At 37.5% G+C, this 15,224-nt stretch overlaps 1 protein-coding gene across 1 annotated transcript in view; it reads left to right on the forward strand.

Moving 5' to 3' along the window:
* Nucleotides 1–6,157: 6,157 nt before the first annotated feature.
* The window catches only part of LOC139729824 (phosphatidylinositol 3-kinase regulatory subunit alpha-like), a 71,874-nt gene continuing 62,807 nt past the window's right edge, over nucleotides 6,158–15,224 (forward strand). Inside the window, exons 1-2 of the mRNA XM_071640750.1 lie at nucleotides 6,158–6,488; nucleotides 9,545–10,070. Of these exons, the coding sequence (XP_071496851.1) occupies nucleotides 9,764–10,070 (307 nt within the window). The 5' untranslated portion in view covers nucleotides 6,158–6,488; nucleotides 9,545–9,763. The remainder of the gene's footprint in view (nucleotides 6,489–9,544; nucleotides 10,071–15,224) is intronic.

Genomic DNA, 15,224 nt, shown 5'->3' on the forward strand with positions numbered 1-15,224 from the left:
TTTTTATGAAGTATCATGTATTAACCTGTTGAGGACGGTCTGATTTTGCTACAACACGAATTTTCCTTAGACACTTGCCAGAGTATACTTGGGACTCATCCTCAAGGGGTTAAAGAAATTATGCAGGGGGCACAATATGCCCCCTCTATACAGGGCTTTATAGGGGTGATAATATTTCCCCTGTTTTCTGTAAGCATTAAGTCAAGTGAAAATACATTGTATGTCAAATTTCCTTTATATTTTCTTTATATTGTCCCCACATGACATCATGAACTGTAGCTGTCCTCTTTTCTTTGTTGACACCACAGAAACTTTGAAAATTTATCACTTTTTCCTCAATTTTTTTTCTATATTCAAACTTTCACTGTGTGATATAATATTGCTGCTTTTGTGTTCAATCCACATCCATATTTGTGTTTTGTTTCCTTTAAGATGAGAGCTCATGCAGTAAATGTGTTATACTATTCAATTCATAAGATACAAGATTCACTGATAAGATACAACATTGAGAACAGTAAGCTTCAAAAATCATTGCGGGGGGGGGGGGGGGGAGCACATCCCTCCCCCACCCCCATCACCGCCTATAGCTGCATGTATACCCTAGCTTTTAGATGAATGCTTTGATATTTCATGTTTATATTTATATTTTTCAATACAGCATATCACTGAATGATCACATAATAGTTATAAAATCACGTTAAAAGCAGGATATCCCTTGGCATGATTTCTTATACAGAAACCGAATAGTTGATTTGTGAAAATGTCAAAAGTTTTATAAAACATAACAGGGATTGATTTCAATCAACATAATCTTGCCTTCATGACCGGAACAGTAGTTATTGTTTAACTTTAACAGCGAGAGTGAGACAGTTTTATATATATATATATATATATATATCTATATATATATATATATATATATATACATATAATATAGTGAAAGAAATTATACTATATAATACCCACAATGAGGGACCGTGTAAGTTTGGGAAGGGAACTATCTCTTGCACTATATGTATGTATTATAAATATAAACATAATATACAATTATTTATATATACATATTATTTTAATCTCTCTTTGAATATCTCTTTTGCCAAAAGTGAACTTAAAACTTCGGAAAATTTAACACATGCACACATGCACATTGTATACCTCCATGTATACGAAGAGTTTGTTCGCAAAAACCGATAAGTCCAATATTTGCCAAATGGAGATATTTGCGATTAAAGGTCAAGAAAAATAAATAGAATAATAAGAAAATTTTTGCTTCTTTTTGGCCATATCTTCAAAAATGTACCTTTATGTAGTGACCAATATATCATTTAAAAGGTATTATTTCGTACTTTATGACAGAGACCGTACTTCAAAATCTTGAAAAATTGACTTATCGGTTTTTGCGAACAAACTCTTCATACACACATACATGCACACACACAGATACACACACATGATGAATTAGTATAGTGATGAGGGACATTATGCTATGGTAGACAACTATACATTTTTGTAAGCCATACGGACTAAAAGCTGAAAAAAGTAACAAAATTCTCTTATCTATTGCTTTTGCCATACCATTAATATAGCAAGTCCATCAAACAATATGACCTCTCCCCAAGTAATGATAACAAAAGTGAATGTAAAACTTCAGAAAATGATAGGCTTTCCCCCATTTCTAGCTGGAAGATATATGGGCAGGATGGAAGATTTTCCTTCTTTCTTCATCTCTCCACTAGTGAAGAATACTATAAATATTCTATGCCCGACTGCTAAGAAAAGCCAATCTCTCTCTGTAACGAGAATGTATGAAATTGATGATAACTTTTTATGTCCCAGCGATGCATACATAATACGTACACACAAAGATTAAGTATATCATTTTTCTATATGAAAATTTATCTACACAGATTTTTTTTTCTCTCAAATAGCATTAACAATGATAAAATAACATATCTGCACATATGCACTTGCACCCTAACTCACCATTGCACTGATGTATTTTATAACTACCCTATTTGGTTACATAATTTGATATGTATTAAATGATTTGTAAGGAAAATGATATGTATTAAATCTTTTGTAAGGAAAATCTAATATAACCCTATGCTTTTCCAGATGCCGCCATCAAACTCCAGCTTCAGCTTAAGGTGACGGTCTCCTGCATTTTGTATGTCTTAACTCGATTGAATAATCAATGATTTTCCAATTGTTTTTGTATGATTATAATTCACCTATGCAATATTTCATTATTGGTACATTGTGACTGTATTTCTATTCATCTTGTGTTGGAAATAATATGTTATAGTATTGGAAAATTGTTTGTTATGTTGTATGTACTTTGTGAAAAATGCAGAAATAAATCAAATCAAATCAAATCCTTGGTTTTGGGGTTTGTGATTTTTAATATGATTACTCGAGTATTTTCCTACAAAATGGCCAATTTTTGAAGGAATAAATAGCTGTTTTCATGGATGCATCTTCTTTTCCTGAATCATAACAAATATTTAGGTAAGTGATTACGTTATTTTCGGTGAATTCATTAATCCACACCTATAGGCCCCCTCCAGGTCATAATAAAGCAGTTGGGCGCTGCGACGTTGACCATCTTTAGAAATATTTCCTTCTTGTAAACTTCGTTTCGCAGATGTACATTCTTCCAGTAGGCTGACCTGAATATACAATACATATATATATATATATATATATATATATATATATATATATATATGTATATAATCATATAAAAGTGAAGAGCTTACTTCCAAAAGGCACTAAATCCATCAGTTATCAATGGATTTAGCGCATTTGGTTGAAAGCTCTTAGACCCTGCATCACAAAACCAACAAAAGTCGCCAGACGTGGAATTTTTAGTTAAAGGCAGATTCTGAAAGATCAGACTCTAAGCTTTAAAATGATGTGTAACTAAATGCAAATGGACTCTCCTATAACCTATCTGAATATTGGAAAGAAAGCACACACTCTGGAAAAGTGTGCACAGAGAAAAGAGGCTGTGGAGCACAGGATCTATTTTAGCGCTTAATCTTTACCAAGCCGTGCTATAGCTGCATGATGAATAGAACAAAACAACAGGATGTAAACCACTGGAGCATATCAATGAAGGGATTATCAGATTAGACTGAAACTGAGCATGCTTTATTAACACATTCTGTCCATGATTAATGTCAACTTTCAAAGGAGTTGCATTTTCCTTTTTAAAAGTTATTAGAGTTGAAAGTGAAAATTGCGCAAAGGATTTTCAAGAAAATAATGAAAAGGGGCCTCTAAGACATACTTGATCTCCCTACTCTACAAAAAGAAAATTGTTGTAGAAAAACTGCTGAAAACACATTTTCCAATTCATTTCATGATCCCAAACTTATAGGAATAATGTAGAAGAATAGCTCTTTCAGAAAAAAAAAAAACCTCAAGATTGATTTGGTTGACCCGTTTCACCTTTTTTGAGTCCTCACGTAAAATGAAGGGGTGCGACTTTCTATTGGTTTTGTGATGCACGGTCACATATCATTTTTTTCTGAGTAAGTGCATGTTCTGCAAGAAGGAACAGGATGGCTTCGGGCTTCGGGGGATCATTATTCCTCTACCTCCTAAAAAAAAAGAATAAAGATGGACAGCGAAGGTACAATTTTTATTTCCTAAAGAACTGTTTCAAAGTTTTAAAGTAGTGCACCGAATATTATTGCAATATTAAAGAATTTGATATTATTAGCAGTCAAATTTTCTTCGGGGATCCCACTATAGACTGTAATAACTATGGCCGTATTACTGATTTTTTTCTCCCTTTTTTAGTTTTAAGGTAGGGGGAGTAAGAATACTTAAAAGAACAAAAGTCGAGAAGTTAACACACAAACGACGGTGCTTTTTCTTTTTCTTTTTCTTTTTTTTTGGGGGGGGGGGTGAAGTGGAAAGAGGTGCACACTTTTAGTGAATCATATCAATTTGACATAGAAAAACTTTAAAAAAACGAAATTTGGGTGGACGGTAAAACAAGGTTATAGGCCAAAAACTCTGACCTTGCATGGCACCCGGGTAAAATGCATGTAATTCCACAATACGTTCTTCTTTGGTATACCTACTGAGAATAACGGTTGATAAATATTTCTCTTAAAACCACATCAGTTCATTCAAATGTGACAACATGAGTAAGTCTGGTTGATTTTCTATACAATGACAGCCAATTCTTAAGTTACGTACATTCCTGGATTAATGTACAGTATATGATTGATTATGAGGAAAGGTCAAAATTAGAATAAATGTAAAATGTTGCAAAATATAGCAAATTTTATGTCAACAGTATTATCCCCATTAATTTGCTTTATCTTTTCAAGGAAGGCCTGTGCTTGAAAAGAATGCATTGCGAAATTATCATCAGATTCCAGGCTTCTTCATGAATTAAAAACTGCAGTAGTATCTGCAAATTAGAATTAAACATATATGTTGACCAAACAGTCATCTGATGGTTAGTAGATGTGAATTTTTGAAAGTGCTCACATTGCTAACTCCAATGGCTTTTTCTTCCATCGAAACAAAACATCAAAAGTAGAATTGTTGCGACTTTTCCCTTGCATGATCTGTCCTCAAACTCAGCTGTTTTCCTTGCACATTCTACTAGTGTAGGAACACCCAATCATAGCAAGTGAGGTGTCATTTTAAAGATGATTAATCAGGCTTTCCTTTGATGTCAGATCAAAGGTGTTTTTGTGTATTATCAGAAACACACAAGATGTGTATGGTTTGTGATGTTTTGAATAAGATAATTCTTAAGTGAAATATAAGATTATGAAATTTTTTGGGAAATATTTTTGTTTGTTTTTTCATTTTGTGCCTCTGTGTTTAAGTTTTAAAAGCAAAAATGGTTTTTATGTTATCTGAAATGAAGTATTAACAGAAATGTATCTTTTTATTTTTTTGTTATGGAAATATCCTGTGATCCCTCACATCGGAAAAAACACATTTGATTCATAACGATGTATATGTATGTATGGATTTTTTTTTGTATATTAATGTGCAATAGTTGTTTGATTGTGCACATCAGGTATGTTAGGGCATCAGTGAAAGGAAGCAGATTTTAGCTGTGTGTATGGGGGGAGTGGTGTAATGTGCAATATGTGTTATAATTTATGGAGTATGATGTTGGGATGGATTGTATAAAGTGAGGTGTTTTAGAACTTGTGGTTATATATATATCTTTTGCTGCAATTGACTCTTCCATAGTTTTCTGTGTATGTACACAAATATATTTATTTTTCCTCTCTTTGCACATTCTAACACATGACGCTATTCAGTCTGTGTCGTAAATAATGTATGTTTAGTTCCCTGAATCTTTTGAGTATTCATTTGATGTTTCATATGTAATGTAATTTGTTATTCATCTGTTGTTAATATGTGTTATGAATGTGTGACAAAATCAAATTACCATGTCATGTTTTTATACATAATTTGGACAATAAAGAAATGAAATGAAATGAAATGAAATGAAATGAAATGAATATAACACCGGTATAAGAGTGATACAATATATCAAACAACTTATTTTCAGGGGTTATAATCAATAAGCCTATGAAAGGAATCTAATTTTTCAGGGGTGCAAAAGGGACAACACACCAACTTTAAATTGATGATTCTGAAATTGTCGGCCTTATCAAAATAACAATAATCTGTGAGATATTTTTGTGCTATTGGCTGTGAAACTGACGAAACAATGGAAAAAGAAACCGACACAAAATGAACAATCGCTACAAGTTTCCCACTTTTATAACATCATCATCCCATCAGTATCATCATACAGGACCCTTTTAGGTACATTATTATTGCGTGTACGGCGAGTGTTGAGAACTTTAGTAAACTTTTTACTTGTAGATGGCGTCCTAACATTTTACGTTCATGCTACGGTCTTGATTTATAACCTTTCACACTGCAAAAAAAGCGAATGTACACCGCGTACCATGCCTGCAGCGATCCGAGCCGATCCGATGCGACCGGTGACCGCGCGTTGCACCAGTCCCCTGTACACTGTACGTGCATGCATAATAGCTGTGCTGCGACTTCCTTTTACCGCTTTCTGTACGACACGGCAACAACCACGAACTCCCTGTATACTACACAGCATAAGCAGCACTGGAAACAGCTTCCTGGTTCGTTGAAGACATGTAGCTTGCTTCCTGGATGCGAGAATCGTATGGTTTCATGTTGTATTGGTGTGCATATGACGCAGAATAGGACAGATTCCGTAGACTAGAAAGTCTGCTCGTCGTGAAGACAAAATGCCGGAAAAATCAAGGGGTTGTGAAACGTCGTAATAGTGGAATATACTACACTTTGCTGTCATTTCTTTGGATTTGGCAAGAGCGTTTTGCTTGTCATACGGACCGTGGTTCCTGCATTTGGCCGCCCCAAAGCTCAGGGGAGCTCCAACGCGGAGAAGCATTGTCGGTGGTATTCAGCGATCTCCACGTTTAACGTCAGTGAAAGTGAGACAAAGTTTGTGCTTTAGGACTGCTATCACGGAGAGTAGATCCTATTTAGTGTTGAAAAAAGAAGTGGTACTATACTACTACTATCAGCAGTCTGAATTTGTTGACATTTTTTTTTCTTCTAATTAGACGCTCGGCTATAACGTTACATCGTTATTTTCTAGATGTAAAGTTTAGGTAGGGTAGCCTAGATAATACAAGCCTAAGTAGTAAGTTAAATGTGTAAATTTACCTAACAGGCTAAAGTTAATGTCGGGAGCATCAGTATAGACTAAATTTAGATTTACTTTCTGGCTTAACATCTTGTTACGTGTACGGTGTAGTATCTATGGTGCATTCAAGCACTCTAAAGTGAACCAAAGCGAACTGAACAAAAAGCTTACCGTATAAGAACTGTGCCAGATTTGGAGCGTACGACTCAGTCAGACGCCATGCAAAGTGTCTGCCGTGCGCAGCTGCACTTTGATATGTACAACGACAAGGCTGTGCATATTTGATTTACCTGGTGCGCTTGAAAACACTACTTGCAACAAGTTGTTTCTAGATCAGTCCGGGAAACCCGCTCATGAGGACCGCCCCCGCGTACGAGGATGGTCCCTCCTCATGAGGACCTCCCCCCGCCTCATGAGGCCCCCCGGGGAACGCCTCATGAGGCCCCCCATTCACTTCTTATTCATCTCACATCTGACGTATAAATTGTCGCAACTTTGCACGGTGATTTTTTGTTACACACACATGTCCACTATCCATGATGAAAAGAAGAAAAAATCCTGTCTGTTTTTTTTTTTTTAAATCGAGTTTTAATCACCCGATGCAGAGCGCCCATCAAAACAGCGCCAGCGCGTTCGCACAATGCAAGACTGCCGCACCTAGCGGCCTGATCCGACTAAATATTTTCGATGCTTTTTTCTGCGGCTCTCACCTCTTTGCGCACGAATTAGCCTCGTGAAGCTGAAGTCTGACATCTTTTTACACAAATTCGTAACGAGAAAAATTAAATCAGTACTAACCTGATCTTGTTCATATATTCCAAATTACTATTCCACACTGATAGAGTAGGTGGGTAGATGACATACTCCAGTTTGTTAGCAAAATAATCACTTTGTAGGTATGACGAGTTCACTTTCTTCGTCAATTCCGCCCACGATTCCGCCGCCCGCTTACCGTTTGGGCGCTTTCTCTGGAATCATCCCGCGACGCGACGTACGTCGCATCACATCACGCATCCAGCACATACCAGTCTGGTACTTAGTATGTGCTGGATGCGTGATGTGAGTCGCGGGATGATTCCAGAAAAAGCGCCCAAACGGCGGAATCGTGGGCGGAATTGACGAAGAAAGTGAACTCGTCATACCTACAAAGTGATTATTTTGCTAACAAACTGGAGTATGTCATCTACCCACCTACTCTATCAGTGTGGAATAGTAATTTGGAATATATGGACAAGATCAGGTTAGTACTGATTTAATTTTTCTCGTTACGAATTTGTGTAAAAAGATGTCAGACTTCAGCTTCACGAGGCTGATTCGTGCGCGGAGAGGTGAGAGCCGCAGAAAAAAGCATCGAAAATATTTAGTCGGATCAGGCCGCTAGGTGCGGCAGTCTTGCATTGTGTGAACGCGCTGGCGCCCGTGTTTTGATGGGCGCTCTGCATCGGGTGATTAAAACTCGATTTAAAAAAAAAAAACAGACAGGATTTTTTCTTCTTTTCATCATGGATAGTGGACACGTGTGTGTAACAAAAAATCACCGTGCAAAGTTGCGACAATTTATACGTCAGATGTGAGATGAATAAGAAGTGAATGGGGGGCCTCATGAGGCGTTCCCCGGGGGGCCTCATGAGGCGGGGGGAGGTCCTCATGAGGAGGGACCATCCTCGTACGCGGGGGCGGTCCTCATGAGCGGGTTTCCCGGACTGAGATGTCCCGAACAAAGACTCAAAGACAACTCTTTTCATTATGACGTACAATTTCTCTACAAATGTGTATTGTGCATGATACGCACATTCTTCACATGCAAACTCTTGGTATGCTTTATAAAGTTTTGGTACCTTTTTAGAGCACATTGTCATTGGGAAGTGTGTGGTCCACTTTTGGCTCAGTCCAGTATGGTAAGTTGTAGTTGGTACGGTACGCCTAGTATCAGGCCTCGAATTACCCGGGAGGCAAAAGGCAATTTACCGCAGTGCCCTATCTACTTGCCGCAATGCCTCTCTCAAAATTACCATGCTTACTGCAACTTTTCCTTGCTGCCCTTCAAAGATTTTGAGAGAGAGTGCCCCTAAAACCAAAAATTGCCTGTCCCTAAAACTGGCGAAATTCGAGGCCTGTAGTATTGTATAGTAGTAAGTAGTCCAGCATTTGAGCGCTCCTGTGGCTCAGGTAAGATATGGTACAGTTCACTTTAAGACAGCGCTCGCAGGCATCCTAAGTTTCTTTGTACCCTCCCCACAACATACAATGTGTAAGTCTTACATGGCTCGAAATGCTTCCATCCACGTAGTTCTACTCAACTAGTACATTTTACACGCCAACCAGACCAGGGCCCATGGATAAAGCCAAAAATAATATGAGCCCTAGGCCCTATAAGACCTTAATTTTTAGAGTCCATCTAAAGGATGAGAAAAAATGGATATGAAATGGGTCCAAGAATAACCAAATACTCTTAACTACTAAATTTGATTTAGGATGTGAACCCCAAAAAATGGTTCCATGACATTTGCTCTTGCGACTATTGCTCCCATGAAAAATCTGCATGCTGAGCCAAACAAAAATTCTACCGACAAACATTTACCATACTAGCCCTAATCCTCACATTGAACTAAACCTAGAACCCTATCACAAGCCTAACCATAAGGCTAAGTCCTTGGAGAAAATAAGATTGGAGCAACTGTTGCAGGAGCAAATGTCATGTCACTGTTGTCTCACAGAGGCACATCATGTTTGCTGTACTTTCTACAGGAATTGGGAGCATTTCTTGTTTTTATGTGGAGTAATCTCAGAAACCAGTCAGTAATAGCCAAAAGTAAAACATTTCCTCGTTTGTTTTTGCAGTTTGAACCTCAGTACTGCCTCATTGAAAGACTTACCTCGAGACATCTGAAACAAAAGGTGGTGGAGCCACAAGCTGCTTCACAGCAGTGTAAGCAGCCGTGGTCGCATTCATCTCTTGGGCCAGCAAAGCAGTGGAGGTGTGTCTCAGAGAGAATCCAGGGGAGACACCAATAGGAAAACTGTTTTTGTGGGGAATGTGTGATTCGGCTGCCTGCCACAATGGGCGAAATTGTCAAGTATGTCGCTCTACATGACTACCAGCCCACGTCGGACCAGGACATTGTCATGAAAAGCGGCGACATCCTGGTCGTCGTTAATCCCCAAAGTCTGACCTACTTCAAGGGCACGGTGGAGAAGCCAGAGAGTTGGCTGGAGGGAGTGAACGAGAGGACTCAGGACAGAGGCAGCTTCCCGGGGACGTATGTGAGTCTTTACGAGAGGAAGCCTATACCGCTGGCCAGAAGGAACTATGAGTGTGTGCAACCAAAGCTGAAGCCCCCTTCACAAGAACAGGATGGATCAGCAGGTGAATGGTGGTTGGTTTAGTGTGACTAAAAGTTATGTTCAGTGCAGAAAGAATTATAATGTACTAATGCTATCCTGTTTCTTCCATTTTAGTATGAATTGCAAGCATCAGCATACATGTTGTAATTGACACCTGGACATGAAATCAGTGTGAGAAGGAATGGATTCATTAGGCCTACTGCTCAACAAAATTGTATCAACAGCACAGCTTTAAAGTACAAAATTATCTATGTACATAGACTTAAAAATGAAAGTGAGTCTTGTCCAGTGGCGTCAGGAAAACAGCATTATAAGTTTTAGAGATACCAACTCTCAGGTATTGAGTGTGGGAATCGGGCACATTACTGTAAAAGTGGTTTCTTTCGCGGTGGTTTTATTTTCGCGCTTTTCGCGCTTTGAGATTGAACCGCGAATTTAACATCATGCGAAAATGTTTTGAACTTGCCGCTTGTTGCAACGCTATTGCGCACATGCACACACAAAGATTCCGCGCATTAAGTGTATTGATGGTCAACACACACACAGCGATACCGTGCAATGTAGGTACAAGCATGTTACAAAGTACTTGAGAGACGGGATTTTAGGTAAGCTTGCCTTTAATTCTAATTTCTATTTAATACAATTGTAAATAAAAGAATAATTGGATTATAGTTTGGGTTTTCATGTGCAAGATAAAACAGTTTTTGCTAACTGTGAATTCACAGATTTTGCCCACCACAAATTTAAACACACGAGAAAAAGTCGGCACCGATGGAAAGCGCGAAAGTATCTGTATGCGAAAGAAACCACTTTTACAGTACGTACCAAATTCTCAATGCTCTCATGCTGATATTTATAAGAATCTCTCATTCACACACGCACACACACACACACACACACACACACACACACCTACATAGATACCAAATCAAAAATATACCCGTGAAGCCATATGTAATGATTTGATAAGCAATAGATTAGAGCTAGTATTCTAAACTGTACTCTGCCATCTCCTGGACTGATCATTTGATTTTTTTTTCCACTGTTTTTGCCTACAGTGAATTTCACACACACCGAGAATTTAGTGATTGAAGACTAGATACCAGTACAACTACATGTGTTTTATAACTACAATTTGTACTTTGTAGTTGCATGTGTGTGGAGATGTACATATATATACACCTCCGTCATTATTCGTCATAAAATGTAAAATCACTATTGGTCTTAAGACACATTTATGAATGAATAGAATTTGAACAACTTTCATTTTCTGCCCTGCTCTTTGTATGATTTATAACAATACTTTTTTTATAGACATGACTCTTGGGGTTCTGTTGCAAGGTGCGACATGTGAAAGCACTTACCTGATTGTCCAGGGCAAGTGAAAATCAAAGTTGGGCAAGTGTTTTAGAACAATGAGAAAAATTGCTGCCCTAATTGGGCAACCAAAAAGTTCTGAAGCCCCCTTTTTTTTCACTTTTCCCCCTTCAAACCCACAAAGTCAACCATACCGAAGCCCAAAGATAGTGACTGTTGTGATGCAAGGTACATGTACTTTGATAATTTCATTTTGAATTTCCAACACTTACATGAAGAAGCCCCAATGCAATGCAACACCAGCACTCAATCGAACAAAGTTTGTTAAGTACTTCAAACTAAAGCAAGTGAATAGTAGTGCTGTTTATTCACATGATTTTGTTTTATCAAGCCCTAGACTAACAAGTGATTTTCTATATCATTTTTCTTATATTTTTTGACTTTCTTTGTGGGCAAGTAAAATTCATATTTGGGCAAGTGTTTTGCAACAATTGAAAACCTGATTGCCTGACTGTGCAAGTGGTAGAAAAAAAAAATTATGTGCCACCCTATGGTTGATAATATTTCAATAGTATTATATTGAATACAAATTTGTAAAGCACAGGTTACCTGTATATTATATATTTTTCTGCACTGCATCAGCTCCTGCAATAAGCTCTGTGTTTGAATAGCCTGTACAGTAGTTATAGTTGTGTCATATAATTATGGGCACGACCAATGAGTGCCTTACGTGTACATCTTAAATGACATTCATTTGCAAATTGGAACAACTTTCATGTAGTGATATAGGAGTGATATACACTTTAGCCACTTTATCCCGAAAGGACTACATTTTCTGCACAATCAACAGTCTTGTGTTGAAACATGGTGTCTTTGACAACCCAAATGTCATAAATCATGTGATTGAGTGAAATGACAATGACCATGAGAGCTATCAGTAAGAGGCAGTACACATGGACAGAATCTGCTAAATGTCAGTGAGAATTAGCAAGCAAATGTCAGCTCTGTTTACAACAAAACTTGTAGTTTTTAATCTGCACTTTAGATTTGATCTCCTGGGGATATCTGCTTTACAGCAGAGTATTTTGAATTTAAACTTCACCAACTACCTGGCAATCTGGCTCACCTTGACTGGACAAATTACGTGCACAGTATGTGAAAAATCTGTTACATTTCAGTCTCTGCTTTTAAATTGGGTAGGATTGGGCAGAGTATTCCTTACCCAGTTAAGCATTACCGGTACCTGATTATGTGGAGACTACTGTACCTCTATCCAAAATTGTATGCGTGGCTCATTTGAGCCCACAACATTATCTTACCATGTGTGCAGAACTTTGCATTTATGAGCATACTCTTAATACAAGAAGCAGTGTCTGTTTGTTTATTCTAGCTGGGTCTTAAAACATATCTCGGAAAGTGTGCTTCATATCATGCTAGCGAAGTGTTTTCCCATCTGCAGAGAGAGCTAACACAGAATTGAAGTTAACAGCATGAAGATAGATTTTCCAGTGTCCACAGCATAAAGTTCCTGGTTGACGGTGTATTAAATATGTCAACAGCATTTTGCAGTGATGCTTTGTCCACGAAATGCAGTTTTAATCCCTGTGCAGGGTACTCTCCATTACAGTCAACTTTTGTACTATACTCATTGTCTAGCATACACAAAATACATTTTGTAGGACATACAATGTGTACATTGTATTAAGAAGTGCTGGGATATGATATAATGTACAAATCAGTATCTGATGTCATTCAGTAATTCATTTAAGGAAAACTTTGAATTCTGTACTTCCATGTTTGGAAACTACCAGCAATGTACTGGTATGTTAAAAAAGAAAAAAAGAAAAGAAAAGAAAAAGACAGATTAAGAAGGGAGTTGCATTCATACTATTTAACTTTTGTGCTCATTCAGAACATTTGAGTGTCAACTTTTGACAGAGAATAATATAACAGCTGTTTTTAATTGCTAGAAAAATCCCAGTAATTATAATTGCATAAAAACTTGCCCCAAGACTGTGCATGCAGCAGGTTTGAAAGTACAGTACGTATGCCTCCATGGTTTAGTGCACAGAAAGTCAGAATATCAGTGTAATGTCTCAGTTAAAATAGTTGTAAAACTTGTTTGCAGACAGAGGGAGAAATTATCTTCCGTATGATTTTCTATTATTATCGATCATTTGATATAAAATGTAGAATCTACAACATTGTCACTGTACATGACAACAGTTGTGCATAGTTTTTACCAAAATACCCACTGCTGCTCTTTGCTCCCAATCCCAAACAACGAAAAGTAACAAAAACAACAGAGCAAAAATGTGCTCATGAATTTTCCCAGTTGACTTGAATCGCTGTGTAGTGCTGTCAATTTTGACTGCAGTGCAGCCATGGGCTGGCCAGCATTGCCTGCTGCTATGAGCATTGTTGACTTTGCATTATCTTGGTCCGTAATATCCTTCCTACTTGTGCCTCAGTCCTCAAGTAGAGAGGAAAGAGTTTCCCCAGACACCCACCGACTGTGATTGTAAAGACTTGACACTAATAATAGACAGAAACTTTTGAACTTGGATGACTCACAGCTGCCTTGAGCTGCTCTTGTCTTTTGCAGACTTACTGCATGATCTTTGCATCACATGATACAGTCGCATCTTGATTTGAACTGTGATGTGTGATGCCCAGCTGTACACTTGGGTACTTTGAGTATAATGCAATAAATAGTGTAGAAAAAGAACTTCAACAATGCCAAAGAGTAAAAGGGAACCCCAAAAAATAAAAATAAATAAAAATAGAATAAAAATAGCTATGAGGAAATATATAATCCAATAGAAACAGTAAACCATTTCATTAAACAAACAAAGATTTTTAATCTACATGTGTGGTTGTCATTAATAGTTTCATGTTTTGTGATAAACCAGCTCCAGCTTTCTCCAGCTTCTCTGATTTTTAAGCCAAATTTTAACTTCATTTGGCAACATTATTTGTAGCCTGACAAGACAAGGATCAAACATCTGGGTTGTCAATAGGAAAGATTGTGAAGGAGATGTTTTCGAAGAACGTGACTGTTTAAAGGGCAAGTGCACCATTGTATTACAATACTGTGGATTGAGTTAATGCAGCAGTTAATCAGTAGAGCACATCAGTGAAAGTTTGAGGAAAATCGGACAATCCATTAAAAAATAAGAATTGTTAAAGTTTCTGCACAGTCACTCCTGGATGAGAAGACTTCTGCAATTTATGATGTCACATGTGTCGAACAATTTGGAAAATATAAAGAGAAATCTACAAAATTTCATTTTTTTTTTTTTTTTTTGGGGGGGGGGGGGGGGAAAGGTGCACATTCCCTTGCCTTGTTAATACTGGCATGTTTTAGGGAAAATATTATTCCCCCTGCCTTCTGAAAGAGGCAAGTCAAGTGCTCTTTTATTATGGGAGAACAGTGAAAATACACATGTTTATTGAATTTTCTTTGTTTTCTTTATATCGTTGTACGCATGTGACATCACAAGCTGTAGTAGTCTTCTCATCCAGTGATGGTGATGCTGAAACTTAAACTTTCACTGATGTGTTCTACTGATATTGCTTCATTCTCTCAATCCCTGTTATATATTAAGGTGAACTTGTCCTTTAAATGTTACTTGCATGCATCAGATAGTGCTGCATTGTGCAGTCCTCAGGGAATCTATCATTGAAGTCAAGTAGTAGCCTTGTATGATTGACAATCTATTAGAAAAACAAAAAAACTGAATCTACCAAATATGGCTTTAAGTCTTAACAGGTACATGTAGCTGTAGATAGTAGAAGGAGAAATATCCACAATCAGTTATTTTGAACCAAAGCAGTAAAACAGGCAAGACAGTTCTTT

Source organism: Diadema antillarum, unplaced genomic scaffold, assembly GCF_040938485.1.
Source record: "Diadema antillarum isolate AM-2024a unplaced genomic scaffold, OU_Dant_1.0 seq00000264_RagTag, whole genome shotgun sequence".
Classification (NCBI taxonomy): Eukaryota; Metazoa; Echinodermata; class Echinoidea; order Diadematoida; family Diadematidae; genus Diadema; species Diadema antillarum.